Source organism: Borostomias antarcticus (assembly GCF_949987555.1).
Source record: "Borostomias antarcticus genome assembly, chromosome: 21".
Classification (NCBI taxonomy): domain Eukaryota; kingdom Metazoa; phylum Chordata; class Actinopteri; order Stomiiformes; family Stomiidae; genus Borostomias; species Borostomias antarcticus.
In genome coordinates, this window is record NC_140254.1 from 16,628,199 (window position 1) to 16,640,550 (window position 12,352).

General features: G+C 43.8%; 1 protein-coding gene across 1 annotated transcript; it reads right to left on the bottom strand.

Moving 5' to 3' along the window:
- Positions 1–801: 801 nt before the first annotated feature.
- Positions 802–2,845, bottom strand: LOC311323471 (uncharacterized protein). Its single transcript, XM_084455703.1, has one exon. The coding sequence runs from the start codon at positions 2,721–2,723 to the stop codon at positions 1,044–1,046; it is 1,680 nt and encodes a 559-aa protein (XP_084311829.1). The 5' UTR covers positions 2,724–2,845; the 3' UTR covers positions 802–1,043.
- Positions 2,846–12,352: the final 9,507 nt, after the last annotated feature.

A 12,352-nucleotide genomic window follows, 5' to 3' on the forward strand; every position in this document is an offset into this window, starting at 1 on the left:
GCGCCCGCTATTCTTTCGGTGCATCTTTAGGGAAATCCTGCTTTCAAAACCTGATCAACCCCTAACCCATGACCTAACCCACATATAAAGGTATTTATGGCTAAAATGCTTGAAATCTGTACTTCCGGTTACCATAAGAATAGCCAGTACCTTTAATATTAGTAAGTAAAATGCCCACTTTTCCTGCAAAAGTGATATTTGAGGTCTTTTAGTAGTAAATGTGGTTCATTTGTGCCACTCGTGAGTCAAATCTGAGAGGGCAGCTCGATATGGAGTAGGCTGCATTCTAGGTGTGGGCGGTACAGTTTTACCTGAATAAGAAAAATAAAATTTAAATTAGAAAACAAAAACAGCATATCAAAACACGTGGGCGGTAAATTTCACTCACTAGTACTCGTGTACAGTGATGTGACACAAACAGATTTTTGACTATGTTAAGAGGCTGGGCAAAGGCTGAAATTGAGGGAAATAGTACTTTAAGCTTAAATTGGTAGCTAGGCATATGATTCATACATTCCTGCTCCTTCCTTGTCGTAGTACATTAAGAATTGGAAAGAAAAATAAACCCATCCAGGAAATATTGATGGGAACATCCCCATGATAAGTATAGGCATGAGAATGAAGTTCCAAAAATACAGCAATAGACTACATTTTACAAATCAAAAATGTAAAATGTGAAAAGTCAGCAATAACCTACATGTTAAACAAGTATTTGTGGAAACACTACTTCACATTAGTCAAGCTCAGGAGGAAGGATTTACAAAAAAGACAATCCCATGAAAATGTCCTTGCAGGCGAACATCAAAAGAAAATACATTAACAAGTTAGTCGAGAAACAAGGAATTGAGTAAGAGCTATCCCATTAATAAAATGTGAAAACATGTCCATTCATCCTATTTAGATGTTAGCTAATAGCTACTTATATTCAATGTTAGATGGCAACAAGTTTGCTGTGTTGACTTTCAGTCTGTGATGTTTTTTAGTTCCTTTTGTGGCAGCCGTTTTGGCTGAAACCGTTTTTCCTCACCAGATATCACCTAACCTTAGTCAATGACTGCATCTGTTACTAAATCACTTTCTTCGACTGGAGGGAAGCCCACCGCGTCATTTGTCTCAGACTCTTCAGTACCGTCATCCACCTGGGGGATATTCTCTGGCTCCCCATCCTCCTCCTCCTGGGGCCCGCATGTAGTCTCAACTTTCACAGCCTTCTTCTTCCTGCCTCTCTTTCCCTTAGCTTGTAGAGAGACCTTGTCTGGAGAGACTGTTTTTCCATTAGAGTAGTGAGCGTGTTTGGTTGTGGATGCACCATCAAGATCTGGCTCATTTATCATTTCTTTTTTTACTTTGCCGGAGCCTGAGGGGCGCCCGCGCTTCCTTGGCACATCATTATTGGCGGATGAGGGTGCCGTGTCTTTTCTTCCACTGAGAGAACCTGAGGGCCGGCCACGCTTGCGTGGAGTCCCATCACTTGAATCTGTGGCAACTGAGGGTGTACTACTCCGCAAGTGAGCACCTTTCTTCGACTCAGACTTCCTGGGACGGCCTCTTGGTCTGGGCTGAGCTGTTGGGGGAGGGTCAACTCGAGGATACTTGCGCGGCCTTCCGAGCGGCCTCCACACCCTTGGTCCCTTTTCTGGGCTCTTGCTTGGCCTACCTCTTATTGATTGACTTGGATCTTTTTTAGGCCGACCAAGCATCTTCTGAGGTTGGTTGCGCTTTTTCTGTGTCAACACCCTGATGGAAGAGATATCAACCACTTTACGTGGCCTGCCCCGTTTGCCTGGCACCTTGCCATGGACCTTAAGCCCAGGGGGCTTCTTGCGGCCTGAACCTTTTGGCCTGCCCCTTCCCCTCTTAGGCAGTAGAGACACATCAGGACCTGTTTCCTCTTCACTGCTATCAGCCCCATCCTCTTGCACCTGTGGCTTCTTGGAGATTGACCCTTTAGGTCTCCCCCTTCCCCTTTTAGGTGTTTTAGGGCTGTCATTTATCATGTCCGTACCTGATTCCTCTCCACTGCCAGCGACCTCTTCCTGCACCTGTGACTTCTTAGAACCTTTAGGCCTCCCTCTCCCCCTCTTCGGGGGATCTGGGTCTTCATTAGACTTGTCCGCTGCAGACTCCTCATCCTCCTCACTACTAACAGCGACCTCTTCCTGCACCTGTGACTTCTTCTTGGAGGGTGACCCTTTGGGTCTACCCCGCCCCCTCTTCGGTGGACCAGGGCTCTTGTTTGACACGTCTGCCCCCGATTCCTCTTCGCTGCTCGCAGCAACCGCCTCCTGCACCCGTGGCGTCTTGGACACGGACCTTTTCGGCCTCCCTCGACCCCTCTTAGATGGTATTGGGGTGTCAATAGACACCTCTGCCCCTGACTCCTCTTCGCTGCCAGCAACTTCCTGCTGGGCCGGTCTCTTCTTGGAGATTGATCCTTTAGGTCTGCCCCTCCCTCTCTTGGGTGGTTTGTCGCCATCATTGGACACATCTCCTTCGAACTCCAGCTCAATAGCAACACTGGCTTTCTGAACTGGAGCTTTCTTGGCGCCTGACCCCTTTGGCCTACCCCTTTTCCTAAGAGGCAGAACCGGGCTCTCACTTGACACGTCTCCTGGTGAATCCTCCTCGCCTACGGCTACCGACTCCTGCAACCGTGGTTTCTTGCCTGATCCCTTAGGCCTACCCCTTTTCCTAAGAGATGGAAGTGGGCTCTCGCTTGACATGTCTCCAGCCGAATCCTCCTCGCTTACAGCTACCGACTCCTGCAACCGTGGTCTCTTGCCTGAGCCCTTTGGTCTACCCCTTCCCCTTAGAGGTAAGGGATCGCCATTGGAAACATCTGCACCCAACGACTCTTCATGACCGACATCACCCTGCTCCTGCATCCGAAGTGTCTTAGAGCCAGAGCTTCTAGGTCGACCCCTCCCCCTTTTCTGTTTGATGCCGTCATTAGGCACAATTTCCCCCAATTCCCCTTCACTGCTTAAAGTGTCACCGTGCCCTTCCTCTGACTTAGTAGCCTCTTCTTGCGTCTCAGAGGCTTTAGGTCGACCCCCCCCACTCTTCTGCTCAGTGCCATCATTAGGCACAACTTCCCCTGATTCCCCTTCACTGCTTAAAGCATCGTTGTGCCCTTCCTCTGACTTAGTAGCCACTTCTTCCATCTCTCAGTCTGGTGGTGGTATGGTGCCTTCTGTTTGGCTCACTTTCAAAGAAGCTGCTTGGGGGGTGCCCCTGTAAAAGACATAACAGAATTAACCAACTGTTAACAATAATAAGAATAATAAATCATTTTATTTATACAGCACTTTTCATTGTGAAACAATCTCAAAGTGCTGAAACAAGCAGGTATTAAAAAAACTGACACCAATTAATATATAAAATGTATACACATACATTGTATACATACATACAGTGGCGGGGATCTGTATCCAACTTTGGGGGGGACATTTACATTTTGCAAGAGTATTTTTGGGGAGGGACATCTTCCCACGCAGCTGTTTGATCATTTGAATGCCACTACCCTAATCTAAATATTGGGGGGGAGGGGGCAATTTTAATGATCTCAAATATTGGGGGGGACATGACCCCCTGACCCCCCCAGGATCCCCGCCCCTGCGTACAAAAATACAGAAAGCTTTCCTAAATAAACTGTCTTTAAATCAGCCTTAAAAGAGCCCCGAGTCTGTGGTGCCCTCAAAATTGTATAGAATAGTATTGAAGCATGCAGGAAAAGCTTTTCGATATGCTAGCTACGCCATGTAAGACAGCTCGTCTGAGGATGGCTTAGCTAAGTTAGCATACAACCAAGTCCAGGCATAAGCTAACTAGCTAAACGTCTCTTCCATGCAATGGGAACGAACGATAGCACTAATGTTAGCTAGATAATGTAAAGTTAGGTGACTAGCTAGCTAGCACGCTAACGTACACACATACGCTGAAGAGATACTAAAGACGAGCTAAGTTAGAGTCCAGGGATAAGCTAACTAACGTTAGATAAACGTCTCGACAGCCTGTTCCAAGCAATGGGGAACGTACGCTAGCTACGTAAGATAACGTAAAGTTAGGTAGCTAACGTTGGCTAGCTAGCTAGCGCGCTAACCATAACACCACGTGCTACTGCACTATAGCGCTATAGCTTAACATTCACTTTCACAAACAATTCACCTAATTGCTAGAATTGACCACGGATGTGCTAACAGTTGCATTGTTTCTTATTGATTGATTGATTGCACTTGTTCCATGCCGTTCTAGTATGGCCTTGGTCTAGCAGGCACTAGCTAGCGTTAGCTCGCAAAACACATTCCAGCAATTAGACTGAACCCCATTATTTCCCCGCCCTAGGTTAGTAGCTAGTTTGCGAACTACATTTATAAATTAAATCATCTTGCCTCACCTTGCTCAAATGCTTCTGTTAGCTGGTGGCCTAACTACGTTTTAGCATGTATCGTTTCATAAACCAGGAGTTTAGCTTTAATTTGGCAAGAGTGGCGGGCGAAAGGAGTTTGCTTGCCAGTTTCCGGACACCCGTCTAAGCATCGGAGGAAAACGAGACCATCGTTTTGAGTTCCGCCCAGTACCAATAAAACCCAAATTATCTTAGTTCGTGTGTGTGTATAGCCTAAATATATTTGTTTTGTTTTGTTTATTTTTACTTTATTTTATTTCACTTAGACTTCTTTTTACAAACTGTCTTACGGTCAATCGGTTGTTGCTTTATGTTGTTGAAAAAAAATACAGATAATCTTTTTGAGCTGCTAGCAATAAATGTATTGCTTGTATTGGTACCCTCTAAACCTTTATTTAACCAGGTAAGCGTAGAGATTTAAAGTTTATTTTTCAAGAGAGACCAGAGTGGCCTGGCTCTGGCCCATGAATCTGAATTTCCAAGGAAAAAAATTGCTCGTAAAAAAAACAAAAAAAACCTAATGAGCAACTTTTTTAAGCACAAGTTCACCACATAAAGAATAAAAAGGCAATGCAATAAAATGGTCGCCATAACTCACTGTTTATTGTAGTGACCATGTTATGAACATATGCTACTGTCCCTCATTGTAGCATTGTTAACCTATGGAGTTTAGTTTAATCCACTTCAGACTTGTACAAACTGCATTCACGTGCTCCTCGTATGGTACAATTTCCCGAGATGTGAAGTCGTTCTTCCGACTTCGGTGTGTTCATGAGTTTTAAGTCGTAATATGGGAACAACGTGGATGCTACAAGTGTAGTTCTGTAGTCCTGACGGACCTGGACTACACTGCCAACATCAGCCTGCTATCCGACCACGTAGAGCAAGCACAGAACCTGTGCAGAGTGGAGACAGAGCGTGTCGGCTAAATGCCAAGAATACCGAGGTAATCACCTTTCTGCTTTGCAAACTCGTAAGTTCTCTGCATTTGAGGCTAGTAAGGCCATGAAACTGGTCTGCGAGATTCTTAGCAAGCTCAGACTCCAGTCATCTGGAAAAAAAACGCTACTCCACCATAGCCTGTCCTCTTCAAAGGCATTTTTCTTTTTTGTCAATGTATCTCTTCAGTGTAATTCTGTCTGTTTGCATCCTGTGCTGAGGCTCGAACACTTTCCTTCTCTCACTTCCTTGGCAGCTCTTTCAAGAACATCAGTGGGGGCTAAACCTCTGCTTGTTTTGCGCATATACACGAGGCATGATGTCCACTCTGTAATAATAAAAATGGGATTTAATATTTAGGACATATAAATATTTAGGACATATAAAGCCAAAATACACCCATAAAGTATATGGGGTAAGTTGAGCCACCGGAGCCAAATGGCTCAACTTACCCCAGGGCTACCTTATTGAATTTATTTGCCCCCACAGCTAAAATGGCGCACTTTCATGCTAGGTTTACTACCTGATATTGCAGCTTATAAATACCCTAACTGATGTATAAAACACATTTTAAAATATCTATTTTGGTCTTTACACAATCCTCATGAAACTTATGATAGAGTAAATTCACTTTCATGAGTAAAAAATGTTTTTTTTGGACATAAATGTCTAACCACTTTACTCATGTGGCTCTTACCTTCACCTTTTCTTTTTTTTTACGGTTTCCTAGAAACAAGGGGTGGCTCAACTTCCCCCTATGCTCAATTTACCCCAGTCTCCCCTATAGATGGGGAGCATGATTTTCAAAGAACACTGAATATTTCAAAAACTATAAATAGGCATTGTTTAGATTTCGAGTAAGTGAAATCATGATAATTTGAACATTTTGGTGTATAAAATCTGTATGTTAAAGTACTGTGAAAACTGTAGTTTGCAAAATGTGTGTTATGTTCAAATCACCAACTGACACTACTCTAACAACTGAACATTCCTTAATTTATTTAAGTTTCAATGGCCCGAAAACTATGAATAAAGCGTAGGTGCAGACTACAGGCTACGTGACGTGTGTCATTTCGTAACATGAGATTTAGACAAATCAGGAATTGCCAATAGCCTACCATTGCACACCAACACTAGATGCTCATAAACCTGCACCGCTTACTTCACCACCCAACACTGGGTGTGATTTTTAAGGTTGCATCTCATTCAAAGCATAGGCTACAATTAACAGTTAACATGTCTATATATGCACAGGGCCTACAGCAGACCCTAGAGTGCTTTTATAGGGCATGAAGACAATTGGGGCTTATAGCCCCATAGCTACGCTAGCCAGTTAGCTAACACCATAAGTGTTCACCATGTCTCAATAGTGGTGCAAAATACAAATCCATCCTGTGTGTGCTGTGCAATATGATTTTTTGAAAACAAGCTACTAAACACCTCAAGCTCAGATTTCTGTGGATTCAGAAAGTAGACGGCTTCCTGAGTAGGCTATAGCCTACTTGACTATACTTTTACTGAGACACCAAGTTTTAATGTATGCTACAGAACAAAATGTAGCGTACTTGGCAATGGACAAATGAACTGTGGCAGCGCCCCCTCTGGTGGTGGACTCTGGTACAACATGTGCGGGAAGCACAGGCGCACTATCACACGGGCCGATTTAAAGTTATAATAACATTTTTCCCAAGCAGTGATATTCAACAACTGAGGACTTCAGTTGTTAATGTTTTATTATTCATCACTATTCCTACCCCTCTGTACACTCACTGTGTTTTCATGGATCACTGCAGAACTGGATCCCGATGAGGGTGTAGCCTACATGAGTAAGGATCAGGAGATTGTGCATGGGAGAGGTAGCCTTCATGTGGAAAAAGGCATGCAAATGATAAAAGAAATACAAATTGTGCTTGTGTGTGTGTAAGAGAGAAAGAGAGAGGGTGCGAGAGATTGAGTGAGGGAGTGTGGCGGGCAGAGACAGAGAAAAGGAGAGTTTAAGAGGCTAGAACCCTAGAGACTGCGCTGAACCTGCTGCCCCCTAATACCCCCCCCCCCTGTGTGCTTTGCCATGGTTACAGGGCTCCCAATGCAGGCAGTTAATGTTTTTCAGCAGCAGGAGCAAGCTGGGTACTAATGTCCCTCAGTCTGTCTCCTGCACAATCAATGTCAACCATCCCAGGATCCACAGCACAGATGAGTTAGAGAAAACCAAGCAGTCATTGCTGGATAATGTGGACAGCAATTTATAAATAAATAAATAATTGTAATCCCTTTGTTGAAGATGTTTACACCCACAGAGCACAATGTGTGAAAAAGTTAATACATACAGAAATTATTCATGCTGATTTATATTTATGCACTAAGGGAGTAAGATGAATGGTATTAGAAAAATAATAGATGCATTTGCTTCCTTCGACAAGTAGGAATATTGTAGTTCTCTCAGTAAAAGGGACAGGACTGATGTAGCCTATATCTTATATTGAAATAAAGCAATTCTTTTTTTTTTTCCACAGATCTTTCTTTATTACAGCCAACTGGTTTACTCTAACATTGTTAGTGTTTTGTGTCACCAAGACATACAGTACTGTAAAGATTCAACAACACAAGATGCCTATGAAATATTGCTCTGTCTTCAAATGCACCTTTACACTTTGTACACTTTTATTGCATTGTCTCAAAACGCTAGATGGATATCTTAAATCTCCAGGTGGAATATAAATGGGGTCATGACCCTTGGCCATCTTCTTATTCAACCATATCAATGGTCTAGTCACAAAGCAGGCCAGTATAGGGACTGTCCCCTCCAATGATCTCAGTGTCATCAATGACGTCATCTAGATCCAGTCTGGCCAGAAAACAGCAGGGTTCGCTCTGGTTTATTGATGACTTTAACTCTCTGGTTAAAACCGTGCACTAATTATACCCCAGATATGAGTATTACTATACGTACTGTATCTATACCATCAAGATGTATCTATGTACATATTCTATATTTTACACATGCTGTATGTATGGATGTATAATATATACATATATATTATATTCCTTGTTGTTTTTATGTAAACCTATTCGCTACTATGTACATTTCCTCCTACGGGGATTATTTAAGTCCATATCTATCTATCTACCTATCTATCAATAGTTAGTACATTTACCTCTGTCTTGGCTGAAAGAACCAGGTTTGACCCCATTCTTCAGGATGCACAGGTATGCTGCCTTGTTCCCAAGGACCTCACCTGTGACCTTCTTTGACATCACAGGTTAAGGGTCTCAGGGACAATGAAACATACAGACACATCTTAAAATGGGATTCTATTTTGGGATCAAGATACAGCCAGAGTCAAAGGTGTCTTCACCACAAAATGGCTGATCTTCAAACCTTCCAAGCTTTAGATGCTACCTGGAAGAAGAGGAGGACAATGGTTAGAGACAGAGAGGAAATAAAACATAATTACTCTTACGGAATTATGATCTACATGTTCACTTTTGTCAGGGTTTAAGTTAGAGATATTGCGTACATGGCTCCAGTATAATTTGGCCTTCAGCCGCTGTGCTTTGTATTAACACAATGCCCCCTGGTGGTAGACATTCAGGATGACAGACAGACTGACACCCAGACTGGCCCTTGAAAGACGCTAGCTTAACTTTAAATGGCGTGCTCAAGGAGAAATCAGGATAAACACACTTAGTGAACACATAGTAACTGTGTAACTGTGTGGCCGTACATACAAAGCCCAGTGTGTTCGGGTGCAGTCTAAATGGCGGACATCCATGTACAAGGGTCCGCACATGTATGGTGCATGAAAAACCAGCACTGTCATTACATGTAGAAAACACTTTCTCACCTTCCTCTGTCATCTCATTCCACTGTTAACATTATGCATTCCCTTTCCCACTGGCACGGTTGGTAAATAATGAAAACTGTAAACGGTAAATGGTTTACAGACAAATTACCATACTAGTAAAAAATACCTAGGCCTATCTAAAGAGAAGCCAAGCCAAGGTTCAAACTAATGACATACTAATGACAGGCTCAATGCGCAGCATGCATATTCAAGATGGTGTATGGCCTTCACATGACCCAAACCTTAATAAAGCATCCGTGCCCACAGGTATGTGGGCTACATAATGCGAGAAAAAAAAGTAACACCACTTGACAAAAGGCACATGCAGCATGCTGCGCTGTGTGAAATTAGACTCCATCTCTCTCTCTCTCCTCTTTGTCCCTCTGGTCTGAGATATTTTCCCTGTCCCACTTTCCTCAGCTCCTCCTTCCCCACCAAAGCACGAGTGCACAGGAGGACAGGTCCCTGACAGCCGAGCAGAGAGCTGCAATAGAAATACAAACACTCTGACAAGAACAACAGCGGCGAGAAAGAAAGAGGGATGAATATGAGGGAAGAAAAGAGCGGCCGAGCATGGCGGATGGTCAGACTGCCTCTCACTGTTCGTTTTGCTGCTCCGCTTTAAAGTCATTTTAAACTCACCATTCCGGCTAATAGCAGGTGCAGAATCTGTGTTCGTTACGTTAACACGACGCTCACACCGGACGGCGTGCACTTACAGTTCACATACATACAAGTGCAAACACATGATGTACTCGAGAGCACACATACACAGACACACACACACACCTCAATGAGATATTGATCCATTTTCCCCCTAAGAAAAAGGACAATCCACTGATAAAGAAAATAAAGCATATTAAACCCTAGCCTGCAACCTCTTCGCCGGCTTCCTTTTTTCAGGGCTCTAGATGGTAAATGAAAAAGCCGTCTGTTGTACTCCTCTTTGCCCCCCCCCCCCCCCCTCCCCTCCCTCTTTTTGTCTCTTCTCTCCATCTCTCTCTCTCTCCCTGGCTCTGTGTGTGGCTGTCTCCCTCTGCCAAGTCACATCAGTAATTCTCCAGGCGATTAGAGTCCAAGCCGACATGCTATCAGACAGGTACACACAGACAGTCGCATTGATCCCATTCTCTACAGCTGTACCAACACCCTGCTCCTCCAACCCCTTACTACAGCCACCAGCGGCACCTCTATGCATGTCCCTCTCCCCTCATAAATCTACCTACACACACACAGAAGCGTGCATGCACACACGCAGCTCATCTCTTTCTATCGTTCTTGCCTACTGACTCTCTCCATCACTCTGTCCCCGCCTCTTCTGCTCTGTCTCTCACCCCTTTTCCCCTCACCTCCAGCAATTGCATCTTCCTCCCCCCCTCTCCGCCTCCCCTCCCCTCTCTTCTACTCTAACCCGTGTTTTTTTCAAGGCGTGACGTCCCGTCTCGCCCATCTTGCAGTCTATGCTCTTGCGCATGTCTGTCTGTACGTGTGTGTCTATCTGTGCCTGCCCGTGTGTGTGTGCGAGTGTGCTCGTACGCTGCTTTGCTCATGCATCTGGGAGAGAAGGTGAGAGAGTGTGTGTGTGCGAGACAGAGGGGGGAGGGAGGGAGGGAGTGGGGGAAGGAGACAGCTGAAGGACTAGAGAGAGAGGCTGTGGATATCGCACAGTATGAGGATCAAAGCCTCATCAAGCCTAAAGGTGATTAACTTCACAGTCTCCTCCTCACATTAATTCCATGGGCATCTAGCTACACAACACATCTGACTGTATATAGCAATCCCATACTTTAACACACATCTTAGCAGTGTCAATCTACACATCTAACCCTAGTAGGAATATATGTATATATCAATGCACTATGTGGATTAAAACTGTACAATCGCAACAAAGACAACAATATGAAACAATAGGCGATCATACCATGAACAAAACATCTTTGCAATATAGACAACAGAAAGAGGTTGGGTATTTATCTGTATTATCAAACGCAAGAAAGGCACACTAATCAATAATGATGATAAGACCTATACACAAAATGGAGTCAATCCCACTCATAGCACTGCTTAGCAAGTTCATACTGATTGGCATAGTCACACCCAGCCTTTAGAAAAGAAAGCAAGGGAAAGCTCTTAACTCTCATTAAAAAAACAACAGTAAAGACAATGGAACATCTTTGCAATAATCGACAACAGATAGAAACACCAGTCTGGACATTTACAATGTATAACAAATACAAGATAGGCACATCATAAAAAACAAAAGAAGGTGTCTGTTGTACTGTCCCAGTTGTTCTACTTCTGCTGGAGCAGGGCTACGTACTGTAGTCTTTCTTTGTGTGCGTAGCGAAAAGAGCAGCAGCCAGGCACAGATTGCTGATATATGCTCTTTTTCCCCTCCTTACTGGAGCACTGCAACGCAATGCGGGTGCTGGCTGCCTAAGCCACTAGCCAGACACGCTGGGGGACTGGGGGGAGTGGAGGGGGGCGATAAGGAGAGGAGGAGAGGGAAGAGGAGGAGGAGGCAGAGGGGGAGTTCACGTACAACCCGTGCTCCTAGAGATATTGATAGTAATGGCTGCACATATTGTCACCCTCTATACGACCACACGGTGCAGCGTTCCTGTGCAAACGGCAGTCATGTGATCATGGTATATCATGCACATCTCTTTTATTCCTCATTCAAAGCCATATGTATCTATGGTCTTGTATTTTTAGCTCCAGTGTTAAAATCAAAAGGTCATTACTTAGTGATGGCTGTGACTGTGAACCTAAGAGAATGGGGTGTAGGTTTGTTTTCTATGCGTTTAGAGGGGGTTAATAGGGTGGCTGGGCATGCTGAAATAGTCTGGGAAATATTGATAAATACAACAACAAAAAAACTTAGACTGCACCAAATACAAAATCAAACACTGCACGCCACAAAAGAGAGTACTGTAGGTTTGCTATACTGACGTCTATATTCTCCTCTCACCATTAAATTCTGACATCTGTCTTTGAAATTATACACTCAAGCACAGTCTGTGCAATACCCTTGATGACATCAAATGCATATTGATATTGGATTTTCAAAACACAAACAATGCCAGATAATTACATTTATTCTCTTGTGACTCCTCATGTCCATTATTCAATCACACTCACTAATTCAACATTATACCCT